This window comes from Motacilla alba, chromosome Z (assembly GCF_015832195.1).
Source record: "Motacilla alba alba isolate MOTALB_02 chromosome Z, Motacilla_alba_V1.0_pri, whole genome shotgun sequence".
Taxonomy (NCBI): domain Eukaryota; kingdom Metazoa; phylum Chordata; class Aves; order Passeriformes; family Motacillidae; genus Motacilla; species Motacilla alba.
Window position 1 is genome coordinate 29,573,916 of NC_052046.1, and position 19,385 is coordinate 29,593,300.

At 37.5% G+C, this 19,385-nt stretch overlaps 1 protein-coding gene across 3 annotated transcripts in view; it reads left to right on the forward strand.

Annotated features, from left to right (window-relative positions):
- CEMIP2 (cell migration inducing hyaluronidase 2) overlaps positions 1-17,867 on the forward strand; it is a 49,431-nt gene extending 31,564 nt beyond the window's left edge. For all 3 annotated transcript variants that reach the window (XM_038124128.1, XM_038124127.1, XM_038124129.1), the window contains exons 11-24: positions 2,092-2,220; positions 3,844-3,932; positions 5,785-5,916; positions 6,400-6,435; positions 7,116-7,271; positions 9,941-10,118; positions 10,598-10,813; positions 11,498-11,709; positions 12,231-12,416; positions 13,520-13,739; positions 14,308-14,406; positions 15,505-15,653; positions 16,357-16,463; positions 17,207-17,867. In XM_038124128.1, the coding sequence (XP_037980056.1) occupies positions 2,092-2,220; positions 3,844-3,932; positions 5,785-5,916; positions 6,400-6,435; positions 7,116-7,271; positions 9,941-10,118; positions 10,598-10,813; positions 11,498-11,709; positions 12,231-12,416; positions 13,520-13,739; positions 14,308-14,406; positions 15,505-15,653; positions 16,357-16,463; positions 17,207-17,403 (2,106 nt within the window). In that variant the 3' untranslated portion in view covers positions 17,404-17,867. The remainder of the gene's footprint in view (positions 1-2,091; positions 2,221-3,843; positions 3,933-5,784; positions 5,917-6,399; positions 6,436-7,115; positions 7,272-9,940; positions 10,119-10,597; positions 10,814-11,497; positions 11,710-12,230; positions 12,417-13,519; positions 13,740-14,307; positions 14,407-15,504; positions 15,654-16,356; positions 16,464-17,206) is intronic.
- The last annotated feature ends 1,518 nt before the right edge of the window (positions 17,868-19,385 follow it).

A 19,385-nucleotide genomic window follows, 5' to 3' on the forward strand; every position in this document is an offset into this window, starting at 1 on the left:
GGGGCTGGAGCCTGTTATATAAAGGATGGGAGGCTGAGATATGTAAGGTTTTTAATTGGATTTTTCTGAAGAGATCATTGGGAACGGAAAACAGGGAAGGTTGTTGTTTGTTGTTGCAAAGGCTCTGGTGTTGGAAGAATATGAGCTTGTGTATTTTTAGGCACAGATATCATTTATATATAAATTATAACATCTATATAAGTAAATAATTTATTTATTAGCAGGTAACTGTTATTAATAAATAGAATAGGGTTCAAAATACTTAGCTGAATTGAAATACCTGTGGTATTAAAAATATCAGAAAAGTTAGTTCTGTTTTTTGTGTGGTCTAATTCTTGTTGCCTTTATTGTAGTGGGTTTGTTTCTGTTTGATTTTTCGACTGTCTGTCACTAGGAGTGATCTGGTCTCACCTCCCAGATTAAAGCAGTTCTTTTTTGTCCAACACAATGTCTTTCTATTTTGCCTGCTTTATGTAATATATCTCATTTAGGCTTTGCAGACTAAGTTAAACAGGTTTTTTTGCTTCTTTATCTGGTGCTTAAGTGCTGCAAAGTCTTTTTCTGCCTATGTAGGCCATCCCTGTAGATGTTACTTGCTTTTGTTAGCAGAATGTGCCTGACTGGAGCAAGTGTTTGTGTCTTAAAAAGTTTAGCCAGTCTGGTGTACGTCCCTTGCATGGATGTAAACACATTAGTATTAAGGGACCACAGCTTAATTGTTTTGGAAATAGAATAATTCAACTGTGTTCATACAGACTCTGCACTAGGGAACTTTTGCTGGTATAAACTAGAGCAATTCACAGCAAAATAATTCCATTCCTCCCCAAGATCCTTAATTATGCAGTGAAGCCTACTGTAAGGCTCTACAGGCAGTAGATGTTTCTTTTATTTTGGTGTATATGAGAGAGAAGAGAAGAGGAAAAAATCCAACCTTTTTCATATTTCTGAATGCTTGCAGATGCTTAACAAGCTTTTAAGTTTGTCTAAGGCTATTTTTCAAGCATCAGGGTGTGTTTTGGGTAAAATTTATTTGAGTCTGCCAAACGCAGAGCTGTACTTAATTGTATGTGAGGTAAGATTTTGGTATTTTTAGTAATGGAACATCTGTATTTGCCTTGTAATGGTTAATCACCAGAAATGTCAGTGCATCATCATTACACACTGGGATGGTAACTTTAGTGTAAAGTAGAATTTCCAGCACTCATTGGAAAATTAGTGTATTCTTGGAGTGAAATGCATGAAATCTTTTAAGCCAGGGTGAATTGGCTTTATCCATGTTTCTTGAAAAGGTTGATGACTGCTTTTCATGAGATGGAACACCCAGTGTTTCTTTAGCTACCAATTAATTTTTTAATGTGCCTTGTGGGGTGATTCTTTTTTTTTTAAGGGAACACAGCCTAGGGTCAGGCAAAAGTTTTGGTGTCTGTAGGTGTCTCCAATGCAGATGTTGTCATGATGCCACCTCTTGTGAACGCAGATGTAACTGAGAGGGAAATTTTGTGAGTTCCATTTAGCAGCTAAATCCAGCTTCTTTAAGAGCAGAGATAAAAAAAGAAGTGTAGAAAATGAACAGATACTAAAATTATTACTGCATGTCATTGGCACAGTGCCCCAAACTGCCCAGATTTCTTGATGTGCTTTTTTTAATGTCTACTGAAAGCTCTTGAGGGTTTTTTTGGCTGTGCCATTTAAATTTTGATGGGAGCAGAGATGAACCAACCTTAACAGACTGAAAAAGTAAAGATAGGAGGAATGATTTTGAGTATCTTACTGTGAGTAGTATTATCTACTAGTAAAGGAAAGTCTAGTGTGTGGTATGACATAACAGAAATGCAGAAGTTACATTAATTTGAACACTTTTCTACTTTGAAATATTAGAACATCTTAAATATGTGGTGTTGAATGCCTTCACTGAGAAGCAAAACACTTTTTAGTTGATATTGTCCACTATAATGTAGCCTTATTTGCAAAATCCCGTGTTTTCACTGGTTAAATTTTTGTTGGGAGTCTTTAATATTTTAAAGTACACACCAGCACCAATAATAGTATCAGAATCACTTATAAGTAATATTATTTTCTCATTACTTGCAGGATGCTGGAATATGGTATTTGTTCCACAGGGTTGCTACAGGAGATTCTCACAGTCTAGCCATCGAAACCAAATCAGAGCTTACACCCCTAGGAATCTTCTATAACAACAGGGTTCATTCTAATTTTAAGGTAATGTAGTATCTTATTAAAAAAAGATGAAGTTTTTGTCTCTCAGTGTTCTATATTACAACTTGTCTGTTTGCATTTTAAGCTGGATAGGAGATTAGATTTTGTGCTGTGTTTGATCTCTACTGTAGAACGATGTATTATCAGCATGGGTGTACTTTCTAGTTGCATTTTGGATGTTCAGTGCTTCAGAGCCTTGTAAGATACAAACAACTAAAATCCATTAATACGTCTAATAAAATACTTTTTTCAGAAGTAGCATTTCAGATGCTACTGTTTACAGCTTTGTTTCCTACTCTGAAGAAAGCTGACCCTTGAAGAATCAAAGTTTATTACAGCAGTGATTCATCTAATAGCTTGCTGCAGTAGCTACAATTTATTTTTCTAAGTCTCAGGTGTTTGCACATGGTGATGCAGTCTCTGGATAGAGATTAAGGTTTAATATTGCCTTCAGGAGCTCACTTATTTGCAACAGTTTTCTTATGAAGTTCTCAGCCTACAGTCATTGAGGAGTGTTCTGTTAGTATGACTTTTAAACCTTTTCCACATCTCAGCTGAAATTTCACTTCAGGTGAAATCCTTCAAGTATTTCATTTGGAATCTAGTTGCTGTGTGTATGTATAAATATAATGACATTTACAAAGCTACCTAACTGTAAATAATTACTTATTTGTGTTTGTTTGCTGTGTGAGAGTCTCATAGCTTGACCATTGAAACCTCATAAAATCGTTGTTGGATTTTTTTTTTTTTGCCAAGTGAAACTGATTTTGCCTTACAGTTGTCTGGGATATCAGGAAATGATGCAGTGTTTGATGGAAGTTGTGTTAATGTGTTTGGGACTGTAGGGCATTTTATTTAGATTGGAATTAGAACATATTGAATACAAAAGTGCATTGAGAAGAAAAGGTTTTCACCTGTATAGCTATTATCATCTTTAAACAAGGGTAGCAATTTGTGTGCTAAAGTTCCATGTTGAAGGAGAGCTCCGCTAGCAGGTCTGAGAATCTGCTTGTGTATAAGACTCAGTTGTAATCCTGATTTGGATTAGAGGTGAAAGCAGTCACAGGTATTTGTACATAATTCAGGTAAAAGAGCACAAATGCTTCCTCATGCTTTTATTTTCTCTAATTTATTTCATACTGGATTATTGAGTATCAAGCTTATTCCTGCATGGATCAAAATAATATTTTATGGTGAAGGTTGTTTAGTTTTAAAGTGAAACACAAAGGATTTTTCACAGTGGGTTTTGGTGTTCTTTTTCATTTATGAGAATAATTTAAACTCACCACAAGATTGGCTTCCAGGTTTTCCAGAACAGCATCTGGTAATAAATGGAAAACCTCAAGTAGATGTTGTGAAAGAAATCTGAAGTGAACTTTGATCATTTTCCATTGCCTTTTTTTAAATCACAGATAATTCATATCATTTTAGCACCGACTGGTTTATTACATTAATTAGCTTGTTTTCTGTTAGACAATATGCCAGTTGAAGTTGAACTGAAAGATCTGAAGCTGAACTGAGAGTTTCTAATATGTGTAGAGAATGCAATGCCTAAATTTTTTAAATTTCATTTTTACTTTAATTTTGCATATTACAAATTTACTTTCCTTTCCTTTCTTATTTCAGGCTGGTTTGTTCATTGATAAGGGTGTTAAAACAACTAATGCTAGTGCTGATGATCCCAGAGAATACCTCTGTTTGGACAACAATGCAAGGTAAAGAATATTTTCTTTCAAGTGGGTGAAAAATGGCAAAGTTTTGAGATGGCTCTTATATCCACATGGGGAAAAACTCTTTTAAAACAATAAAATAATTTATAAATTATAAACAAGCAGTAAGTTCATATGTGTTCTTTTCCTTCATTTATTAATCTGTTTTGGGAACAACAGAAATGCTGTCTCTTAAAGGATTTGTGTTTCTTCTGAGCTTTTGTTCAGGATAGTTTCTCTCCTCTTAGAGGACATTGTTTTAAACATGCTCTATTGTCATGCTTAAAATATTTTCTGGAATTGCAGCTGGTAGGAAAATATTCCTTTAAAATATAGTCTTCTGATCTATAACTGAGTTTTAACTAATTGTTAGAAAAAGGCTTCAGTAGTGCATCCACTTATCTTTCCTACTGCTGAATGTTTCTGCTGTTCCTTCTAGACTTGGAAGTCATAGCTCGGTAGTACAGTTGTTCTGAAGGCTCTTTGCAGAGGTGGTACAGTCAGCCACATTTTCTTCAGTTTACAAAGTGAGAGAAGGTAATGGACAGTCTAGGAAAGTTCCAGGTTATACTGTGCCTGCTTAGTGTTGTCCTGAACTTCAAATAAAATAGCCTGGGATACTGGTTATATGAGTATTGGGTAACTGTATCTGTCAACATTTTATTGTATTAACTAAGTATTAGCACTGAAAATATGGTTCATAGATTCTTTAATGTCAGTTTACCTGTGTTTAAGACAAGGACAGCTAAATGACTGCTGCAAATGCAAAGAGGAAAGTTTGAAATTTTGATGATACTCAATACTTTGTAATTTGGAAATGAACTTGCTAGTTCCATGTTTTGACAGAAAATCCATATAACCCTTGTGATTTACCTCAGTCATAACAGGTAATTGAGAGGAACTTGAGAGGGGCAAGCTGCCCTCTGAGAGTCTCTAGTGTGTTGAGGATGCAAGAAACTCAGTGCATGAAATGGGATTGTGTTTCACAGCAGAAAGAAAAGGAATGAGACACTGCATAACTTATGTGAGGTCCCTAATCACTGTACATGGAACCAGACTTGAGGGATTTAAATGTTAATTGAGAAGACTGAGTCTATCAAAACCTAACATTTACTTATCTTCCCATTTCTCCCTTGGGCAGATCCAAATCTGAGCAAAAGAGTATCAGGTGATTGGGATGACAGACATAGGTATCTTTACCCGCTCAAAATGCCTGTTTGCAGTTTTTTGAAGTATATTTTTTTTTGTTAGGGGTCCTGGGGTAATCAAGTGAAAATATTGCCAGTTCTTAATCAGACTGTTTCGTCCTACTATTTAAACTAGATTCCAGTTGTAATTTACTGTACAAGACCATCTTGGTTGCAATGCAAAAAATACCTCAGGCATGCCCAAAGAAGCAGCATCGCTGTATGTCAGAAAAGCTTGAAACATTTGAAGGATCAGTTAGACAAATGTCCAGACTGTTCTTGCATAACTAATGTCAGCGCTGTGTGTCCTTCCAAGGAGCTTATAATTCCCTTCATCAAACTTTCACATTAATGCTTCACTACAAGTGGGGAGGCCAGGAGGAAAAGGGGGATAAAGGGAGGCTAAAGAAACTTAGAGAGACTGAGCAAGAGCCTTTGAGAATTACTGGAAAAGACGTTTCACATTCCTGCTTCATGGTATCCCACAGACGCTTTTGTAGTATTAGCAAGGATCAGAGATGTACCTGCTTTTAGCTTCTTTCGTTCCAAACATTAAGCAGAGTGATATTTGCCCATCGGATGATTGTTTGTCTTTCAGGTTTACTCAGCGCAGTATATATGGCAGATGTAAAATAAAAAGTTTTCTTGTACTGAGCGTTTATCTCTCCCAGGTTTCGACCTCATCAAGATGCAGACCCTGAAAAGCCCCGAGTTGCTGCCCTGATTGACAGATTAATTTCTTTCAAAAACAATGATCATGGAGCCTGGGTCAGGGGAGGGGATATCCTCATTCAGAACTCTGGGTAGGTATTTGGAAGCAAACAGCTGTATGCTGTTTTCTCTGAGACTTTGTTTATGAAAGCGCATTACAACAGGGTTATAGGAGAGGATTGATGGTTAACTTTAGGAACTTTTCAGTATCACCAGCTCTCATACCATCCCACAACTTCAAATATGCAAGTTTATATGTGATTAGATGAGAACCTGTCTTAAAGAGCAAAAAAACCAGCTGTTAAAAAGAAGCCTGAGAGTTGGTAGAGACAGTAAATGCAGGGTGGGATTTCTATTGTCTCCCTGAAGCTCTCAAGTCCTGTTTAAAATGTGTAGAAAATTATTTTACTACTTTTTAACAACCATGCTTTTAGAAAAGTTAACTGTGTGGTGGTTATATGTTCCATTAATAGAAAAATTCAAGCTTTTTTCAGTGCATAGCAGGATGTGCTCTTACATTAACCAACTGTAGGATAATTCAGAAAAAATAACTGATGGTTTGGACTTTCTTGTAGGTTTGCAGACAATGGAATAGGTTTGACATTTGCGAGGTGAGTACTTTTTTAATAATTTCTGTATTTCCTTGCATCGAAGCTTAGAAAGTCTACATATATCTATTAAAATTATTAGGTATGCTTTCATAAAGCTGCAGTTTGACTTTGGGGCCTGATTGTATTTCCAGTCGTGCAGATCATGTTATAGAGGCTGTAAACTGGCACAGCTGCCAAAATTTCCACTTTAGTTCAGCCTGTGCTTGACTTACACCACAGCCTCTTTACCAGAAAGGTTATATTTATCCAGGTATTCTTGGTAGTGTATGATTCCTTAGGGAGTATTTTTTTTCCTCCTGAACAGCTGAAAGTGTGTAATGGAAAAGAAAGGGGGGTGAGCATTTAGCAGCGGTAGAGTCTCTTTCTAATGAAAAATATCAAGTAACTTAGGTAGTGAGCTGAAATTACTGCTGTTGAGATTCTGACAAACTAGTTCTAGGACTGGAAAAGTGGGCTGTAAATAAGAAGATGCTCCACTACAAAGAGAGTTAAAAATTTTAAAGTTTGGCTCTGCTGAACATTTCAGTGAGTTAGCCTCTATTAATGCTAACGATTAAATGTATTGCCCATGAAGTCTATAGTGCTTTGGCTGTTACAGAAGTAAAAGTGGTGTTATGGCTTGGTATAATCATCTGCTGGAGAGTCTTGGCTAAAGATTTATCTTTGATATGCTTTGATAGTGATGGGAGTTTCCCAAATGATGAGGGTGCCAGCCAGGAGGTATCAGAGTCGCTGTTCATAGGTGAGAGCAAGAATTATGGGTTTCAAGGTGGACAAAATAAATATGTGGGAACTGGAGGAATAGACAACAAGACACGCACTCTGCCTAGAAATCGGTAAGTATGTCATGAATGAAGGAAGTAGAAATACAAGAAGAATTTGCTGTATCAGATGTAAAGACCCTTCTTGGTTGAGCTGTCAGAGATTAAGACTCCATTGAAAGTGATGCTCTCTTTTTCTTTTTAATGCTATGTGTGCAGCTGTGTCACTCTCACCTTTTTACTGAAGCAGGTTCATTTGATGCTTGCACAGGTTACTATTCTGTAGAAATTTAAGTTATCCTACTTAAATTAAACCTTAGATTTAAAAAGTATTTGGGTCTAGAAGAGAGCTTTCAGGTTAGAAAATTTCAAAAGTCAGCTTGGGACTAGAGACTGCAGTCAGTCTGTGACAAATCAGTCTGTGACCATGATCCTTCTCTTTTCTCTTTGACTTGCACTGGTGTTTGTTTAACATAATACCAAGTCCTACTCTTGCCCCAGAATAAGAAAGAAGACTGTTTTGGTTTAAGCCCAGCTGTACATTGAGTCCCATGTAGCCACTCCCCTTTGCCCAGCTCCTCAGGTGAGAAAGACAAAAGACAGAGATCTCAAGCTGAGACAAGAACAGTGTACTGGAAACAATGAGATTAAGAATATTAACAATAATAGCAACAATATTAATAACAAAAGTATACAAAACAAAGGTGATTTTTGTGCAAAAAAAAAAGAAGCAAAAATGCTCACCACTTAACCTGGCACTGGGTAGCCCTGAAGACGAAGAGCAAGATGGCCAAGAGACCATCAGCACCCCAAAGTGTTCTCCTGGTGGACAAATCCTTTGGTCAGGACTGGTGTTACCCCACTGCTTCCCCAGAAAAAGGAATGGTCTCCCTTCAGAAAATGAGAAGGAGTCCCTTTCCCCCACTTCCTAGCCATGATGAAGAGGGTATCAAGTAGCACAATGTGTTGGCCATGCCCACAAGGCTCTAGGTTCTGTCCCCACACATCCTTGGCCAAGTAGGACAAGGGGTGAAGTGGGGCCTGGCCACCCTAGTTTTTTGCAGTTCAGCCGTTTAAAGAGAAGTTAATGTGGTGGTGATATGAAGTATTCAGTCTTGTTGAGTGGAACCACCTAACAACTGAGGCTGGAAGGGGCCTCTGGAGGTCATCTTGTCCGACTCCCTTGCTCAAGAACTGTCACCTAGGTCTCAGGTTCCAGGACAACGTTCAGGTGTCTTTACTATATTTCCAAGGGTGGATTCTTCATAAATTTCCTGGGCAACCTGTGCCAGTGGTCAGTCACTCTCTCAGTGAAAGGTTTCTCCTGTTGTTTAGCAGGGACATCTTATTTTTCGTCTTGTGCACATTGCTCCTGGTCTTGTCACTGGGAATGGTCTGGCTCCATCTTCTTTGCACCCTCCCTTCAGAGGATTGAGATTCCTGCCGGAGGCTGTTTTGTTACAGGCTGAGCATGTCTCCTAGTGTTTCTTCCCATGGGAGATGCTCCAGGGAAGATGGCATATGCTCCAACAAAGATGCTCCTTAATCATCTTTGTTGCCCTTTGCTGCACTTTCCAGTATCTCCATATCTGCTTTGTGCTGGCGGCAAACACTCCACATTGTCGCTTCACCAGTCCTGAAAAAATGGGAAGTATCCCTTCCCTCAGTTTGCTGACAACACTTTTCACAGTGCAGCCCTGGATATTTTTTGCGTCTTTGTGGCAAGGGCACATGGTTTGGCTTATGGTTAATTTTGCTTCCTCTAGGATGCATAAGTCCTTTTCATTGGCACAAGGGATTGTTGCTCTCAATGTACAAGACCTTGCATTTTCCCGTGTTAAACTTCATGAGGTTCCCATCTGCCCATTTGTCCAGCCTTTCAGAGTGTCTGGGTGATAGCACAGCCCTCTGCTGCATCAGCTGCTTCTCTCTATGTTGTGCTCTCTGCCAGCTTGGCCTATAGACTATACTTGGCCAAACCATCCAGATCACTAATGAAAATAATGAACAAGACTTGACTCAGTACTGACCCCTGGGGTACATCACCCATTATTGGTCACCAAGTAGACTTTATACCATCACTTTCTGGGCCCAGCTATTTGTCCTGTCATCCTGCCCATACTTCATGAGGATCTTATGGGACACTGTGTTAAAAGTATTACTACAGTTTTGGTAGACCCTGTCCTCTGCTCTCCCACTGCTCTACCAGGCCAATCATTTCATCACAGAAGTTTATCAGCTTCTCCTTGGTGAATTAATGCTGATTATTCCTGATTACTTTCCAGTCCTCCAGGCATGTGGAAGTGGTTTCTAGGATTAGCTGCTCCATCATCTTCCTGGGGGTCACTTTAAGCCTTACCAGCCTACCATTCTCTGTGTGCTCTTACTCAAGTTAGAAGTGACATTTGCTTTCTTCCAGTCTGCAGTCACTTCCAGTGGCCATGATCAATCAAAGAGCAGGTGGTATTATTTTTCTGCTGTATTTCTCATATTGAAAAGGGGGCACATTTGCACATGGAGAGTGATAGCTCCACTAACAGGAAAATTTAGGAGTAGGGGATTTTTTGACTCATTAGAGAAGTTCAGAAAGCTGTATTGCCTTTGCTAAATTCTATCTTGTGAATCATTCTGTAATTGTTGCTTTATTGATTTCTGAGAAGAGATATATTTGACACAGATTCAAGTGTACCATAACTTTGTTATGTTGCCATTTGGATGGTATAAATATTTGCTTGCATCAACAGGACATTTCCAATCAGAGGCTTTCAGATTTATGATGGACCTATTCACCTTACTAAGTGCACATTTAAAAACTTCGTGCCAACTCCAGACAGGTTTACCAGTGCAGTTGGGTTCTTGATGAAAAATCCATGGCAGATGACTCCAAAAAATAACATTTCTCTCGTGAAGTTTGGTCCAAACGTAAGTTTACTACAAGTTTTCCTGAAGTCTTGCAAATGATTTTCTGGCATTTAACATAAACAAACAAGAGCTGTAGGTCATCCTTTCTATGCATACCTACTTCAGAGTTTTATCTCCTGGCTGGAGGTCACACCTCCTTTGTCTCCTGACCAAAAAATCCAATACCAGCAGAGAGGTAGGATATGTTACACTAAATGATTCATGGCTTGTGGTAAAGTTGAAAAGAAATTCTTATAAGATTTTTAAAGTTTGGTGTATCCTTAGTAATGAGTTTTCCGCAGCAAATATTAACACTATTCAGAAGCAAGAGCTGGCCTGAGCCTATTAGCAAAACCAAGCATGTCTGTTTTGCAAGATTCTGCTATCCTTACTGTAAAGTTTTTGATCAGCTTTGTCAAATTCCTATGTTTCTGCACATGTGAAAATGTTAGTCTGTGTTTCACCTCAGGAAAAACAAAAACTTTTATTGTTGTTGTCAGGTTTCTTTGAAAGCCTTCTTTGGGAAGCCTGGTCCCTGGTTTGAAGAAGGAGATCTGGATGGTGACAAGAACTCAATATTTCATGATCTAGATGGCTCAGTGACTGATTACAGGGATACCTATGTGGGCCGAATGGATAATTACTTGATTCAACACCCCAAATGCATTAACATCACAGAATGGAGTGGAATGGTTTGCAGTGGGAACTATGCACAGGCTAGTACTTTTGCCTTTCTCTTTGGGGCAAATCTATAATATGAACTACTTGTGGAGTCAGGTAGTGTAAGAAATAAAAAATTACCTGTCTTTGGATTTCAAAAATGTTTGACTTTTAAAATATTCTGTACATATCATACTTTTGAGCCAGTTGTGTATGCATCATGCTTCCTCTCAGCAGACTGAGGGTGCAGTATCAGATAAGATAAGACTAAATGCAAGATAAAACTAAATGTGTTTGCCAAGAATTCTGTGTTGTAGCTGTATTTACCAAAAGATACTTGTGTTGAAGGTGTCTGCTTCCGCACTAGTTCTGTCTGCTTTTTTTCACAGAGTGGATTTTAAGGTGGTGGTTTGTTCATTTGTTTTCTAGAGATGTTAAATAACACCTTCTGAATACGAGTCTCACAGGTTTGATTCCCATTCTAGTTCCTTCTCTGTGTGGCCAGGTGTTATAGCTGATTTCTTTTTTCTCCTCCATACCCTTTTTTGTCTGTAAGATGAGAAAAATCTATAATAGTTTTTTAAATAGGACTTCTATTCAGGACAGATTTGTTATTACATAACTCAGAACATCAGATTGCAGCATTTTGGTTAACAATGTCCTGGTTGTGCTTCACAATTTCGTTTTCTTTTGCAAAGAGACCAAATCTTCCTATTTTCACCTTCTTAAATGTGATATAGGTTTATGTCCAAACCTGGAATGGACAGAATCTTTCCATGACTATTGTCCGAGATGAGTATCCAGCCAATCCCATGGTTCTTCGAGGTATTAATCAGAGAGCAGCTGCCTTTCAGCAGTACCAGCCTGTGGTGATGCTCCAGAAGGGCTATACAATACACTGGAATGGAAAAGCTCCAAATGTCACCTATCTGTATCTCATTAACTTCAACAAGTATGTTTATTTTCTTTCATGGCTTTGATCCATAAGGCAATACTGAAGTTATGTCCTGCAAAGTTATTGTGCGTGAGTTTGCAGCCATCTGGAAGACCAGAGCTTGGATTTGGTTTTTTTTTTCATAGTTACAAATACGAAAGTATAGGATTAAACAACAGATCACTTGAAGTTAAATACTTGTCCAGTACAGTGTCTTTCAGGAAAAACCTTTGGAGAGGATGATGTACCAATAGTGAAGTCGAGCAGAATTGCAGCTGAATAGCTTATCATACTTGATTTTGTTGGCAGATGAACTTATTTAATATTGCTGAAGTATATAATCAAATATATCCTGGGAGAATCAGTTAGTAAAATGTTTAATGAAAGTCTGCAGATTTGATCATCTGGTTGAGGGCTTGGGAGCTTTTTGTGTTCCTGTTTCTTTTTTTTTTTTTTTTTTTTTTTGGAGTGATCTCTTTGCTCTGTATTGACACCTGAACTGTTCCTGCGAGGACTCATACATTTTATATTGGTTTTAGGAATGACTGGATTCGTGTTGGTCTTTGTTACCAACCAAAACCAGATTTTCTTATAGTGTTGGAAACCTTTCAAAGGCGGTCATCTGCTCTGTCAAGCAAAGTGGAGCGCTACATGCCTGTATCTTCAATGATGGAGCTTGAAAAGAATCGATCAGACAAGAGGTTTTACTTTGACAACAGTACTGGGTAACTCTTGTCATTTGACTCTACTGGAAGATGTTGTTTAACTTTGAAATGTCCAGTATGAAAGTCTTAAAATCAACTGGTTGAGGCACCTGCATAAGAGGAAAGCTGTTGAGAAGGACTCCAAAACCCTTTGGAAAAATGTTCATATGTCTGTAAATCTCTAAACTACCATGGTTGTCATTGAAATACTTTCCATGAGCACCACAGTGGCCAAATATATTTCCTACCCTATGTTTGGGGAAAATATAGTATCTAGTATACTGCAGAGCAGTGCCTTTTAGGATTAATTTTTAGTCTTCAGAGAAATTATCTGTTTTCTTGTTAAGCAGAAAATTCTGTAAATTTCCAAGCAACTTTCTCTTCCAATATGTAAAGATTATATTTTTGAAAATCCTGATCTGTTTTCAGCTGTCTCAAAAGAACTTAAAAGTCCTAGTCTCTCTTTCAAAAGTACTTCTCACAGAGGCCACTAAGATCCTTCTGAGAGGTTTTAGATATGGTCAGCTTCCAGTAAATTAAATCCTGTGTACATCAGTTGTGAGTTTTGCAAACATTGATTCTAAATTTATAATTTGTTCTCTTATTTATTTTTTCTGTTACCTGCTACTGTGCTTGTCTGTAATAAATACACAAATGAATGCGGTTTTTGAACAGACATTTATGTTGCTTTGTGTAACAGTTTTTCATCCTAAATTGCCTTTCCAGGCATTTGAAGTAGCACAACTATATTGTTCAGTGTTGATGGGTGAAACTGAATATTTCTGCTGCATGTCTGCAAAGATCTATGAGCAAGGAAAAAAATCATGCTTTGCAATTTGGTTTTAGTTTCCTGTTAGCCACTGATCTGTGGACTGTTTTTTTTCTTTTCAAAGCATCTACATTTATACTGATGTCTCCTTTAACTGTGGGGAATTTTAGATAAGTTGCTAGAGATTTCATAACTCTAGTGAATTGTAAATATTTTGAAACCTTTGGATAGTGGTGCAGAAGTGAATACTGTAGTTTGTCTGCTTCTGAAAATCATTAAATACAGCTGCTAAGATTGAATATAAATACCTGTATTTCACCAGTTAATTTAGATTATTTTTCCCCTTTTTGTGTAGATTACTGTTTTTATTTCTTCAAGCCAAATATAATAGGGATGGTCACAGTTATTGCTCATCTCAGGGATGTGAAAGGATCAAGATTGTGACCAAAGATTCATCAAAAGGGATAAGTAATTGCATGGCAAAAGCTTACCCAAAGTACTACCAAGTACCAACCATCATAAAGAAGATGCCAGAAAAAACTACTGTACCGTGTTCAAAATGTGGCACAACTCAGGTAAAATAAAATAAGCTAAAACTTTCATGAGCTGTAGGATTGGTGATACTGTCTACTCAATCTAAGTCCAAATTTCAGTCTTTCAGCACAGAATACTGCACTTATCAAATTACAGTGGTCAGCTTGTTAATCTTCTTGGACTCCTTGAAGGTTTGGAGTCCTTTCTGTAGCACGAAGGTTTCAAGGCTTTTTTTTTCTTCTTTTGTGCAACTCTTGCTCCAAGTGCTACAAAAAAGGGACATAAGTGATGTCTTGCACTGCAGTATTGTCTGTGCTACATGGAGAGCTTTGCTGCAGAGATCTACATGGCAAACCTTATCTCTGTTTGGATCTTTGCTTATTAACATGAAATTGTCTCAGCTATACAAGCTGAGAAAAATATTGAAATTAAGATAAAATAGGTTACATCATATATCATTAGATTTATTAGTATTAATAGTAACATAAATATAGCCACTGACAAATGGTTATATTTGCTTTGGAGCATGGGCTGTCTGTTGTAAACTGGCATAATAAATTGTTGAAGAAACATTAATATGTGTACTTAACTGTTTTGTTTGATGTCCAGATGGTGTTCACCAGTGACCCTCACAGAAACTACCTCCTTGTGCAGATTAATTCATCTGATGAAAAAGAGTCATGCAGAGGTCAGCAAGCATTTATATATGTAAGTATTCTTTATGGTTTTCTTCTTAAATATCACTATAGCAGTTTGTATTGTAGCAGTTGTACAGCTCTACATAATGCAGATCTCAGTTTTCTTCACTTGAATGAAAAGATTGATTAATTGTTTAAAAAATAAAGTCAAAACCTTATGTTTAAACATTAGAAAGTGAGGCTTCAAAGCTCCATTTTATGTTTGAGTCCTATTTGCTGAAGAGAAAAATGTTCCCATTAGAGTTTAAAATATTCAGCTTATGTTTAAATCTGTGTAGGTATACATTTATGGCTAGTTTTGGAAATAAATAGAGCACATAAACTAAAAATTTCTTAGTTAAATCTGTTTTGTTGAAATTGTCCTTGTGCAAGCAGATTAGTAAATTAGTGGGATGGGTCACATGAGCTATTAAGCTTTGCTGAAGTCCTCTAAATGGCAGTTTCTGAAGAATCAGTAGATTTCTGTATTTGTTCTGGTGTGGTCCAGATAAGCCCAGTGATGTGATACTGTATAACACGTAGTTTAGTTTAACTTTTCCATTCAGATACTGAAGTAGACTTGCACATGAAGGTGAAATACCACTTAGTCTGCACATGCCTTACATTCTGCAGTGTCATTGTTGGCCTGGCTGAACCTTCAGTTCAGATAGACAAATAGCACATGAACAGCTTAACCTTTGCAGCTGCAAACTTCTCCAGGAATGTGTGTACCATATCCAAAGCAGTAGGAAGAAACTGGGCTGGAGCTAACCTGCTGCAGGGATTAATTAACTGTATTACTGTAAAGAAGTCCAGGGGATTCAGTATCTGAATTTTATCTGAATTTTAGCTTCCCAAAGCAGGAGCAATGACTGAGGCAGGTAGTAAGTCATCTGGAATGTGCAATATTCCTGTAGAGGCTACAGGCTTAAGACTCCCATGCAATTTCAGAAGTCCCTTTAAACAGCGCCCTTTCAAAGGGAAAACTCAAGAGTTTCTAGGGAGAAGCAAGTATTTGCAAGGAAATTACTGTGTCTAAACTAGAGTAAGATTGATTAACACTGAATGTAGTAGAATTGCTGTTTGATTTATATTAACTTCTTTTCTCTCTCTTTTTCTTCCCATTCAGGTCAATGACACCATGTTTTCCTTCAAGGATAATGGAATACTTATTGTTGTAGTTGATGCCTGCACTGGCACAGTGTTGGGAAACAAATTATTTTCTGGAGTAGACATTAGGCATGTAGATGGATATTTAAAATCTGGAATTCCACAAAGGTATGTGCAATGACCAGTCATTTCCAGTATGTCTGGCAAGCTGTTGCTCTGCTCTCTGACAAGGATTTGAATAATGATGAATAGATAATGATACCTGGGTGCTGAAAGTGAACAAAACATATGTCTAAATTCAGGCAAAAGGAGAAACAGAGGAGCAATTTATTGGACAATGTAGTCTTATTTAAGAAAACAAAGCAGTTTTGAACACTTAAAATTTTTCTGGTGTTGCATTTTTCCTCAAAAATAATTTTCTTTAATGAAACATCATGTAATAACACTGCTTTGCTTAAAACAAGAATAGCTGTTTGTTTCATGACAGTGGCAAGGACTATGTGAAAGATGTCATACTGTTCTCTCCCTATAGGAAGAAAATTCTTTATCACTAAATAAAGATAAAGAGTTCGTGTCAGAAAATAATCAGTATTTTAGTTTTCTAATTTTGGATGATACCCAAACTTGATTTTTTGAGACAAAATGCTAAGCTGTGTTTAAATAACACTTTCCAATGATTTTGAAGTTAAATTTAAAGTAAATTTAAAACAAAGAAATTCTAAGTACTGCTTTCAGAAAGGGTTGACTATTTCCATGTCATAAGTACTCCTAAGGAATTGGACACTGAGGGCAGCTTGCTGGAAGGGTGTGTTGCAGAATATTAAAAAAATATGTTTATAATAGCTGCTGTGTCATGCTGTTCCTGTTGCAGGTCTATCATTCTGCTGAGCACAAGAGGTGATGTAGCAATTCCTAGTAATTTAGCTGAAGCCTTAATGTCCCTGGGGACAGCGAAACCACCTTATCTTCAGAACAATGGTTGGTGGAAATGTTACACATTTCTTTGACACCACCTTGGTCTTTGTGTTTATGTTGGTGTGGTGGGTTTCTTAGGAGGCGTGTGAGAAGGATGCAGCTGGTGGAGGGTGGTTGCCAGTTAGCTCTGGTGTGGCTGCTGTGTGTCAGCTCTTGTTGAGAGAGGAGGTGGGCAGCCCTTTAGCAGATGGGGCAGAAAACCTCTTTATCCCATTGTGTGAAGCTTGTTGCCAACAGAGAAGTAACTAGCAGTTCTTTGTGCCTGTGGATCACACAAGAGTCCCAGGCTTTCTTCCCAAAGCCTGTATTTTGTGCCTCACCCAGCAAATGTTTCTTTAAGCAATCTCCTGTGCCTGCCTAGTATTTCCTGTTCTAAAATAACTTGAAGCTAGAAATGAGAAGCTATTGGTATTTTGAGGGATGATGAGTTTATAGGCCATAGGGGGTAGCTCTCATCCTTTCAGAGTGATGCCACAAGTTGTAGTTGAGAAAGCAGATTTTATAACTGTCCAATTGGCTGTGTTTTCAAATTAAGATTTCAGGGTATTTAATACTAAGTATTGAGACAGGAAATTGCAAATCATTATTTCCTTTTAAAGTGCATGTGAAGCTGAGAGTGGATAAATGTCCTGAATAATGTGGGGGAAGGAATTTTGGGGGAGCATGCCTTTGCCTACCTAACCAGTCCTGTATGATGCTGCAGTGAGCTTGGCTGGTTTGGTAATGCTGAGTTTTTTCTGTCACAGGAAGCTTGGCCTTTCTGGGCTTCAGAGGAAACATTAAGCCATCCTGGATTAAGCTGTTTACCAGTCCTGCTGGGCATGGGCTCGTTCAGATAGAAAAGTATATCCCTCTGCAACTGGAAGAGTATGGCTGTGCCAGAGCAACTAAAAGCCGTCAGAAAGACCTCGAGCTTCTGAAGAAGGCTGCACGATCTCATTAAAGACTAAGATGTACATAAAATCTGGGGAAAAAATGTGAACTAACTTATTTTTTAATTTATGGCATTTTAAACTATATTGTTATCCAAGCAAATCATGTTATTGTTTGAGAGATGTTTGCCAGCATTGACTGCTTGAATGCCAATCTGTGCACCTTCTAGTTGTACAAAATATTAAAGAATTTATTACTATTTGTATAAACAGGTTTCAGAGATTTTTCAGATGTTTGTATTTACTGTAAACAAGTTCCTTCTGTTTAATACTCCTTTTGATGTAAGAGAGTATTCATAAAAGCCTTAAGTTTTTCGTAACAGGTGTTGGAGTGCATTTTCGGTTACTTGAAAGAGTAACATCAATGCCTTCATAAACAGCTTGGTCATTATAACTTAAGCATTTTTTTCTCAGCTGTTTGGGTGTTTCCATGGGAGTTTTTCTGTCAGCTCAGTTACATTCTCAGTCTGCTTTCCAACATATTAAAACCCAATTTCCCCTGTGCATAAGGCTGACTCAAGGGATTTTTAACTGCAGTAAAAATTTATGCTTTCCTATGTGAAAGATGGAGAAGGAATTCAAAGATCCAGCCTGGGGCTGGGTGAGGATTGTGTACCATTCAGCAAAGCTTTGCAAGGCTTTGTGTACAAGCACGGCATACAGAGCAGGAAATTACTTCTGTTCTTTAGGATCACTGTTTATTATTCCCTCTAAATACACAGGTGGGACTGTAAGAATTACTTTAATAAACAGTCTAGAAGTTAAGTCTGCAGTCTTGAGTACAGCTTGACTTCAGCTTAGTCTTTTAAAGCTTTTAGACAGAAGGGCAAAGCTGAGTTATTGTTACTCTCAATTTGTTAGGAAATGAGGTTTCTACTCTTGCAGTGGTGGATTTTTTTTGTTTTGTTTTGATTATGTTATTTTTTTGTTGTTGTTTTGGGGGTTTGTTTTGTTGTGTGTTTGGTTTTGGGTTGGTTTTGTTTGTTTATTTTTGGTGTTGGTTTTTCTTTAATTATTTTTAAGGCTATATCAGCTTTAACTTCTAAGTGAATGGGAAGTGCTCTCAGTTCATTAAGTCATACCTTCTGCCTTAACTTTGATTCTTTTAGTATACTTATGTTGTTGATTCCTGTTGACTTTATATTAGGTCCGTTGATTTAATCTGGTTTTGTTGCAATTATTTGGCTCTGCCAATAGTGTGAAAATCATTTAGAATAGCAACACAGGTGCCCTTTTCCAGGATCTTTGTCTTTGAAATTAAATTTCAGGGACAGTAAAGATGCATTTCATAATAGGGACAATAGGTGCCATAGGGCTAAAATGTAACCCTAGTTCTAATAAAACTGACATATTTCCTTCTTCTTGTATATGTTCTCATTCATTCGAGCTGGTATAATGAATCTACCATTCATAGGTGCTTTGTGCTTTGAATTCAAAGTAGAGTGGCTGTTGGAAATGAACTATACGGCTGTCTTCTCCAAAGATGTTGAAAAACTGTGGGGATGTTTCTTTGTGCTTTAAAGGAGAAGAGGCACAATATCAAACATGTTACTCTGTTCAATTAAAATATGCTACCTCAGTGCTGCAATTAAACTGCCTGGTCCAGTGTAGTTTCCTAAGTGAGAAAGGAGGGGGTAAGAAGTATGACACAAGAGTTCAAGTTAACCAATAGATGACCAATACTATTGTCATTGTAAAACCAAGCCAAATGGATGATTGTGTATTTTGCAGTTGTTCTGATGCACAGTTCTCTTGTTATGTTAAAAAAGAAGTAATTTTGTTAGGGAAAGCTGTGATGAAACTTTACGACTAACTGTAATGTTCGGTGTTATTAATGCAGGGCAGTGATGTAAATGCTCTGAGTGCAGTAGTGATAGTGTTTGGGGATTAAAATGGCTTTAAGGCTTCCTCTGTTCTCATGCTCAGCAGAGAAATAGTGATGAGGTAGTGATCCTCAGGCTTGTGAAGTTGGCCATTATTTATGATATTCTGC